This window comes from Dipodomys ordii, unplaced genomic scaffold (assembly GCF_000151885.1).
Source record: "Dipodomys ordii isolate 6190 unplaced genomic scaffold, Dord_2.0 Scaffold68, whole genome shotgun sequence".
NCBI classification, from domain to species: domain Eukaryota; kingdom Metazoa; phylum Chordata; class Mammalia; order Rodentia; family Heteromyidae; genus Dipodomys; species Dipodomys ordii.
In genome coordinates, this window is record NW_012267284.1 from 5,212,019 (window position 1) to 5,221,703 (window position 9,685).

General features: G+C 49.4%; 1 protein-coding gene across 1 annotated transcript in view; it reads left to right on the forward strand.

Annotated features, from left to right (window-relative positions):
* Grid2ip (glutamate receptor, ionotropic, delta 2 (Grid2) interacting protein) overlaps positions 1 to 9,685 on the forward strand; it is a 48,361-nt gene that overhangs the window by 13,724 nt on the left and 24,952 nt on the right. Inside the window, exon 3 of the mRNA XM_013023394.1 lies at positions 2,659 to 2,813. Within this exon, the coding sequence (XP_012878848.1) occupies positions 2,659 to 2,813 (155 nt within the window). The remainder of the gene's footprint in view (positions 1 to 2,658; positions 2,814 to 9,685) is intronic.

A 9,685-nucleotide genomic window follows, 5' to 3' on the forward strand; every position in this document is an offset into this window, starting at 1 on the left:
CTTGAGCTGAAGAGCTGAGGGACAGCGCCCAGGCCCAGAGTTCAAGCCCCACGACGAACAAAAACAAAAAAATCAAACACATATCTATAATCCCAGCTACTCAGGAGGCAGAGGTAGGAAGTTCATAGTCCAAGGGTGGCCCAGGGAAAAGCATAATGTACTTGAAAAACAAAGCAAAAAGTCATGGGTGCATGGCTCAAAAGGTAGAGGGCCAACTTCCAAGTGGTCCAATCCCTAGTCTCTCTCTCTCTCTCTCTCTCTCTCCCTCTCTCCCTCTCTCTCTCTCTCTCTATCTCTCTTCCTCTCTCTCTCTCTCACACACACACACATATACACGCATGCACCAACACTAACAAAGAGCCTGGTCCCTTACAACTAACACAACAATCAACAAATGGAGGAAGTGGCGCTGTGGCTCAAGTGGTAGAGCGCTAGCCTTGAACTGAAGAGCTGAGGGACAGCGCCCAGGCCCAGAGTTCAAGCCCCACGACCGGACCCAAAAAACAAAAACAAATGGACAAGTAGATAAATGCAAAATTCCAAAAAATGACCAGTAAGGGAATGGAGTACAGGAGAAAGTAAAAGACACTACTTTGGAAGAGTAGTCAGGAAAGGCTCCCTAATGGGGTGAGTTTATTTAGATCTGGGGAGCAAATGAGTAGCAGGTAGCAGGAAGATAGAGGTTTGAAGCTAACTTGAGCAAAACACGTGAGAATGTCCATCTCCGTGTTGGATGTGGTGGCATCATTCCTATTGTCCCTGAGACACAAAGATTCCCAAGTAGGAGGATCACAGTCCAGGTTGGCCCAACTATTTTTTTAAAAATGTGATTGGGTGCTGGTGGCTCAAGCCTGTAATCCTAGCTACACAGGAGGCTGGGATCTGAGGATTTTAGTGCAAAGCCAGCTGAGGCAGGAAAGTCTGTGAGATTCCTTATCCCCAATTAACCACAAAAAGCCAGAAGTGGGGCTGTGGCTCAAAATAGTAGAGAGCTAGCCTTGAATACAAAAGCTCAGGGATAGCTCCAAGATTGTAAGTTCAAGCCCCAGGACTGACAAAACAAAACAAAACCTTTCCTCAAAAATAACCAAAACTCAGGGCTGGGAAGGTGGCTCAGTGGTAGAGCACTTGCCTTGTATGCTTGAGGCCCTGGGTTTGATTCCTCAGCACCACATAAGCAAAAAGAAAAAAAAAGCTGGAAGTGGCGCTGTGGCTCAAGTGACAGAGTGCTAGCCTTGAGCTGAAGAGCTGAGGGACAGTGCCCAGGCCCAGAGTTCAGGCCCCACAACTGGACCCCCCTCCCCCCCAAAAATAACCAAAACTCAACAAGTGCTGATGAGGTGGCTCAAGTGGTAGAGTACCTGCCCAGCAAATGGAAGGCATTGAGTTCATACTCTAGTAATGTAAATGAAAAAAAAAACAAAAACAAAAATGGATGTTGACTTCACTGACAGGCAGGAAAGGAATTTGTAGGAACTGATTTTCAGTTCACAGAATCAGTGCAGAAGACTCAGACCAAGGTTGACTAGCTGGGCACCGATGGCTCACACCTATACCCTAGCTACTCTGAAGCCTGAGATCTGAGGATCTAAGTTCAAGGATAGCCTGGGAAGCAATGTTTGTGAGACTCCATATAAACAGCAAAAAGCTAGAAATAGAGTGGTCTGGTGGTACAGCCCTAGCCTTGAGCGAAAAAGCTAAAGGACAGTGCCCAGGCCCTAAGTTCAAGCCCCAGTACCACTGTGCATGCATACATGTGCACACACACACACACACACACACACACACACACACACACACACACACACACACAGGGCTACATTCCAGAAATGTGTATATCTGCAGGTTCTTGTTTGATGGCCACAGAATCCTCTGAATAGATGTGCATGGAGAAAAAAACGAAACCCAGGAGGGAGAGCTGAGAAAGTCAAAATTCAAGACTGGAACATGTGCTGTATAGCATTTTTATGGAGCCAGGATGTTCTCTGTGGGACCTCCCAGCAGCGCCGTAGAACCCAGCATAGTATTATAATAATAGTAACTAGCAATTAGTGAGGGCCTGTCACATGTATAAGCTCTTGTATTGATTCATTTGATCTTTCCTTCCCTCCCCCTTCCCCTACTCTCTGCTTCCTTTTTACCTTCCCAACCTTCCTCCTTTCTTTCCTTCCTTCCTTCCTTTCTTCTCCCTCTCTCTTCCTCCCTTCCTTCTTTCTTTTCTCCCTTCCTTTCTTCCTTGTTTCCTATCTCCCTTCCTTATTTTCTTCCCTCTTTCCAGGCTGGCCTGGACTCTTCTGCAACAGCTTCCAGAACTCTAGGACTACAGGAATACAGCACCACACCCAGCTCTCCTTTGATCCTTAGAATTTTTATTACAATGGCCATCCCTGGATTTGGATCCTGATTCCATAACTTCACAACCCACATTGATACTGTGCACTGTCCCTCCTGTAAACTGCTTTCCTGCAAGTCTTCGTTTCTATCAACTCTGCTTGGATTTAAAAAGGAAAATAACATAGGGGGAAGCCATAAATTTGGAAATAAAGTCCTATGGGCAAAGTGTTCCCCATGTCAGTTACCGTATGGAGGTAAACTGAGGGAGGAAGAGGTGGGGAATGGGTAAATCTGTACAGTTTTGCCTTGGATCCTTCCTTGCAGGTGGATGAAATCTTGGGGGACCAGCCCATTGCCAAGGAGCAGGTGTTCATCGCTCTAAAACAGTTTGCAGCTGAACAGCGGGTGGATGAACTGGTGTGGGCTCTCACCTTGGCGCTGCCCGGAGAGGCATGGGGGCCACTCCTGGATAACCTCAGGTACTTCTGATAGGACTCAAAATGGGCAGAGACTGGGTGGGCGTCACACTGAACTGGCCACCCTCCCATCACCAGCTCAGAACATTCTGCCAGCTTGGGGAGATTCTGCCCAGAAAGACCACTCAGGGAAGGCAACTGTTGGTGTTGCTAGATGCCAGGGCCTCGTCCTACAGGATGGTGACCAGTGCTGGGCAGTGACCTGAGAGAGGACACATTCAGGATGTCATGTCACCTGCTTGGTGCCAATCTCCCAACAGGATACCAAAATACTCCTGGGTTGCTTTGGTTTGTTTGTTTTTATGGCGGTACTGGGGTTTGTAGGCTGGCTCTCTTACCACTTGAGTCCTGTCTCTGGTCCTGATTTTTGCTTATTATTATTGTTTTTTGTCAATTGTGGGGCTTGAACTCTGGGCCTGGGAGCTGTCCCTCAGCTCTTCAGCTCCAGACTAGCGCTTTACCACTTGAGCCACAGCACCACTTCCTGCTTATTATTTTGAAGATGGAACCGTGCTGGGGGCTGGTACCTCATGGTTGTCATCCTAGCTACTCAGGAGGCTGAGATCTGAGGATCAGGATTCAAGGCCAGCCTGGGCAAGAAAGTCCTTGAGACTCCTATCTCCAATACACCACTAGAAACTGGAAGTGGCGCTGTGGCTCAAGTGGTAGAATGCTTGCCTTGAGCTGAAGAGCTGAGGGATAGAGCCCGGGGCCCAGAGTTCAAGTACCATGACTGATCAAATAATAATAATAATAATAGCCGGGCGCCGGTGGCTCATGCCTGTAATCTTAGCTACTCAGGAGGCTGAGATCTGAGGATCATGATTCAAAGCCAGCCTGGGCAAGAAAGTCCGTGAAACTCTTATCTCCAATAAACGACCAGAAAACCAGAAGTGGTGCTGTAGCTCAAGTGGTAGAGCACTAGCCTTGAGATGAAGAGCTGAGAGACAGCACTCAGGCCCAGAGTTCAAGCCCCAAGACCAACAACAAAAAAAAGGAAATGATCTAATAATAATAATAATGAAGATGGAATCTAATGAACTTTCTGCCTGGGCTGGCCTTACACTTTGATCCACCAGATCTCTGCCTGCTGAGTAGGTAGGATTACAGGTGTAAGCCACTGGCTCTGGGTTCTTTACAAAGAGGGACCAATGGTGCAATGTGAAGGCAGGACGCTTAGGTGCTGTGAATCATGACATTCACCCTCATCCTACAAGCAGTTGTTGTTTTCTGCCCTTTGGGTGCCTTTATTATATTTTATTTAATTTTGGCAATATTGGTTTGAACTCAGAACCTCATGTTTGCTAGGCAGATACTCTACTACTTGAGAAACACACCCAGAATTTTTTTATTTTAGTTTAATTATTTTTCCAAATAAGGATTCCCCTTTTTGGCTTGGGCAGGCTTAGAACCTCGATCTTCCTATCTCTTCCTCTTAAGTAGCTGGGATTCAAAGCATGAGCCACTTGCCAGGCACATGTGACTCAATATCTGTAATTTTAACTACTCAGGAGGCTGAGATCTGAGGATTGTGGTTTGAAGCCTGCCTGGTCAAGAAAGTCTGTGAGACTCTTGTCTCCAATAAACTACTCAGAAAAAGCCAGAAGGCGGGGCTGTGGCTTAAGTGGCTAGCCTTGAGCCAAAGAAGCTTATGGACAGTGTCCATGCCCAGAATTCAAGCCCCAGGGCCAGCAAAAATTAATTAATTAATTAAAATAAAATTGTGAGCCACTATGCTCTTTGATGATGGTGAAAGGTATGTGCTAAGGACCTCACTAAGTCCTGATGAGACACTGGGTCACTAAATTCACTCTGTGCCACACTACTAATCTCAGAGAGGTTCAGAGACTGGCCAGAAACCACACAGCCAATTAGTTGCCATCACAGGACCTAGAACCAGGTCAGCTTTGCCTTAGACTCACCATTAAGTTTGTTAGTTAGAAAGGAAAAAATAATGGTAGTACTGGTGGGTTCTCACCTGGGGTGACCACAGGTGGCCCCAGGAATCACCCCAGCCCACCTTCATGCCTTGTGGGCTCCACTGTTTGGACAACTTCCCATCAGGCTCCTTCTGAGAGTTGTTCTGCCTGGGTCTTGCCAGGCTTTCTCCCCCACCCCACAGCCCCCCTAAACACCTTCAGAGCCTAAGGCTTGTCCCCGCCCCGCCCCCATTCCGCGGCTCAGCCCGCCCCCTCCCCTCGCTGCCAGTCACCCCGCAGCCTGCCCCTCCCTCTGGGCCTGGCCAATGTCAGGGACGGGGCTGGCCACTCGGTCCCCCGCCCGGGAGAGAGGGCGCAGCCCGAGCACCGGAGCCACCGACACCGGCTACCATGAGCTGCCTAGGGTGAGTAAGGGGAAGGTTAATGAACACTGACAATAATAACAATAAGAAAAAGTTCTTGCTAGAGCTGAATTTGGCTCCGAGGTGGTGCCCAGCGCCGAGGGCTGCCTGGGAGGGGATGGATGGGCACCACCCCCTTACCCCACCCGCCCTGCCCAGGCTGGTCCTGGGGAGGTTCTGCCCCGGGGAACTTGGCAGGATGGTCTTCCTGGCTGCCACACTCGGCTTGGAGGCTTGGAGTCCCTCCCAGGCCCCCTGGTGTCTCCTCCGTGCTGCCTGGCGTCTGTCCCACGCCTCTCCGGGTTGCTTTCCTGTCCCCAGGCGATCTATCCACAGCGGGTCAGGAAGGGAGGAAGGGGCGAGGGGGAAGGAGGCTCGATTTGGATCCCGAGCACCTAGGGAATGTCCCATGCCCTCAGCATGCTCAGGGCACAGCCCCTGAGCAAAGAAGAACAGCTGTGTTGTCAGCGGGTGCCAAGTGTGACAGGAAAATTAAGGGGAGGCTGCTGGAGGTGGGGGATGGTGCAGAGGGTGAGGCTGGCAAGCAGGGGCTTCAGCCACCGAACCCTGACATCCCAACCCTCCCCCTACTACCCTACATCCCCGCTCCCTTCCCAGGCTGGCCAGTTGCCAGTGGGCTCCAGGCGATCCAGAGATACAATTACAGCATCTTCAGGAAGGGCTCAGAGGGGTTGCAGAAGGGACATTGCCACAGCTAACTGTGATTCTCAGGCCTGGTGGGCAGCCCATGGCTAAGTCACCCACCCACCCTCTCTCCAGAATCCCCACAGGCTTCTGTTCTTTCTGGAGACAGCAGGTGTCTGCACTATAGCTCAGACGGTGAGGATCGGGGGTCCTGTGAAGAGGCATAGACAGTCCCCAAGGAAAGCTCATCAAAACTGGGCTTCTAGCCACAGAGGACAAGGGTAGAGTCACAGTCGTACTCCAAACCCGATAATGCCAGTATGGAATGGGTGTGGGGCACTGGGAACTATTGCTTAGGGAAGACCCCACATGGAGGAGAGACAGATTTAAATGAAAGGTTAACACAGCCAAAGAGGAACAGATGATGAAGTACATGTTAAAGTTCTACCCAAGCCAGATGTAGTAGCACACACTATAATTTCAGCACTCAGGAGGCAAAGACAGGAGGATCAAGAGTTCCAGGTCAGACTGGGCTACATAGTGAAACCCTGTCTCTAAAGAGTCCAGCTTATTTTCATTGGTTGGGACGAAAGCACTAGCTCTGTATGGCCCTTAGGTGCCATCTGGGACAACACAGATGCGGAACATGTCCAGGTTCCTTTGGACTGAACTGTGGTGAACTGTGACAGGTCAGTGTAGAAAAGAATCATCTTGGGGAACCAGTGGCTCATGCCTGTAGTTCTAGCCACTCAGTAGGCTGAGATCTAAGGATTGTGACACAAGATCAATCTCCGCAGGAAGGTCTGTGACACTTTTTTGGTCAGTCGTGGAGCTTAAATTCAGGGCCTGGGCGCTATCCCTCAGCTCTTCAGCTCAAGGTGAGTGCTCTACCACTTGAGCCACAGTGCCACTTCCAGTTTTCTGGTGATTAATTGGAGATAAGAGTCTCTCGGACTTTCCTGCCTGGGCTGGCTTTGAAATCATGATCCTCAGATCTCAGCCTCCTGAGTTGCTAGGGTTACACCATTGCCCGACTGTGACAACCTTATCTTCAATTAACCACGAAAGAGATGGAAGTGGAGCTGTGGTTCAAGTGGTAGAGCACTAGTCGTGAGAGAAAAAAAAACAGAAAAAAAAAGAAAAAAAGCTAAGAGATGGCACTCAGGTCCTAACTACAAGCCCCAGGGCCTGCATAAAAGAAAAAAGAAGCCTAATTTGGGCCTATCCCCAAAGGAAACCCAGTCTGATTAAGTGACAAAATGGCTTTCTAATTAGGCCAGGCCAGGCAGTTTGGAAAGTGTGCCACGGCCAGGAGGGAACCAAAAAGCAACTAGAGGTACAGGGAATAGATGAGGAGGGGGAGGGCAACACTGGGTTCTCTTGTTACGGAACCACGTTAAGTAGGCTAATTGACCTTTACAGTTTGTTAAATAGGGCTGGTCAGACCTATGTGTTCCTACAAGAGTTCTTAATAGGAAACCACAAAAATAAACTTTTCAGACCATAAGTAGAAAAGGGATTTGCTGAGGATGTGGGGATGGGGAAGGACCATCTGCACCTTCTTCATCTCTACTGCTCAGTGGTAAGGTTTGCTTGTTTTGGTTTGGGTTGTTTTTGGTACCAGTGCTGGGGCTTGAACTCAGGGTCTGGGCACTGTCCCTGAATTTTTGTGCTCAAAGCTAGTGCTCTATCACTTGAGCCCCAGTTCTACTTCCAGTTTTCTAGTAGTTCATTGGAGATAAGAGTCTCAGGGACTTTCCTGCCTGGGTTGGATTCAAACCATGATCCTCAGATTTTGGCCTCCTGAGTAGCTAGAAATTACAGGCATAAGCCACAGTGCTCAACTGTGGTAAGTTCTTTTTCAGGAGAATTTTATAAACTGGTACTAAGAGAAGAGACAATAGTACGTCCTCAGTCAGTGTTGGTGTCACTTAGAGAGGATCTTTTTTTTTTTCCTCAGGAGCAGATAGATTTCTCAATGTGGCACTGTTTGTATTTTGGGTCTGCCATTTTATTGTTTGGAGCCACCCTGGGCTTGTAGACCTCTGCTCACTAGATGCCAGTAATATACCTCTTTTCGTGTGTGTGTGTGTGTGTGTGTGTGTGTGTGTGTGTGTGTGTGTATGTGTGCTGGCTTGAACTCAGGGCTTCTCACTCTTGCGTAGCTTTTTTGCCCAAGGCTAGCACTTTTTACCACTTGAGCCACACCTTCACTTCCAGCTTTTTATGAGTTAGTTGGAGCTAAAAGTTTATCAGATTTGTCTGTCTTGGCTGGCTCTGAACCTCGTTCCTCCTTTGAACCTCCAGATATCAGCCTCCTGAGTAGTTAGGATTACAGGTGTGAGCCACTGGCACCTGTGAGCCACTGGCACCTGGCCAGATGTCATCTCTCTCTCTCTCTCTCTCTCTCTCTCTCTCTCTCTCTCTCTCTCATGCCAGTCCTGGGCTTGGATTCAGGGCCTGGACACTGTCCCTGAGCCTCTCTTGCTCAAGGCTAGCACTTTACCACTTGAGCCTCAGTAACACTTCCAGCTTTTTCTGTTTATGTGTTACTAAAGAATTGAATCTATGGGGCTGGGAAGGTGGCTCAGTGGTAGAGCGCTTGCCTTTGCATGCAAGAGGCCCTGGGTTCGATTTCCCCAGCACCACATAAGCAAAAAGAAAAAAAGCCAGAATTGGAGCTGTGGCTCAAGTGGTAGAGCGCTAGCCTTGAGCTGAAGAGCTGAGGGACAGAGCCCAGGCCCAGAGTTCAGGCTCCACGACTGGACCCCCGCCCCCCCCCAAAAAAAAGAAGAATTGAATCCAGGGCTTCATGAATGCTAAGCAAGAACTCTACCACTAAGCCATACTCCCAGCCCTGGATGTCATTGCTCAACAACTGAAAATATCTCTAGACAATAACAAAAGCTTGCTGAGGAGTGTGGGGTGACAAAAATCACCCTGAGGGAGAACTATTGCCCTGGAATACTCTTTGGCAGTGTTTTCTCATTGAAGTAGTCCCTTCGGAGAAGTCCAGCTATGGCCTGTCCCCTGGCACTACTCCTGATGCTTGGGTCACCTGGCCTGGTATGCCAGCAGCTGGCCCCATCTGAGGCTCTCACTGTGCCCACAAGGACCTGGTCTTGAGGCAGTGTGTCTGAAATCCAGCATGAACATTTGCTCTATGTGTCTGTCCTTAGCCTGGAGGACAGTTTTTATAGCCTTTGGAAAGGCCTGGTTCTGGGCCATTGTATCTGGCACAGAACATCAGAAATGGCTCCATCCTGATGGAATGCTGTAGCCCTGCAGAGGTCTGAGAGCTGTGTTCACTGTGAGGGTATTCAGACATTGCTCTCTCTGGCAAGGGAGAAGACAGGATGTGGGGATTGTGCGGCATGGAAGGGCATTGGCACTGACTGGCTTCCTGCCGCCACCAGGGAGAAATGCCACCCTAAGAGCTTCAGGCAGTGTGGCAGTGTCATGAGGGTCAGGATGTCAGCTCTGCTGTGTCCTTCCTGGGATTAACTTGCAGGCTCCTCAGATCCCAGAATTTGGTCCTCTCTCACACCCAGGCCTCTGGATTAGCAGGAATGACCGTACAGAGCAGGTGTTTGGCATCTGCTCTTGCATCTGACTTCAGGCCCTGAATGATTCAGATATTTTCCCAGCACTTCCTTTCTCCTCTAACAGGGCACTGTCTTTATCAGAGAGGCTCCCCTTCTCATCTGGAAGTCGTCCCTGCCTCTTCCTTGCTTGTACTCACTCTCTACTTCCTTATGTTTATTTTTTTGGGGGGGGTCCAGTTGTGGGGCCTAAACTCTGGGCCTGGGTGCTGTCCCTCAGCTCTTCAGCTCAAGGCTAGCGCTCTACCACTTGAGCCACAGCGCCACTTCCAGCTTTTTTTTTTCTT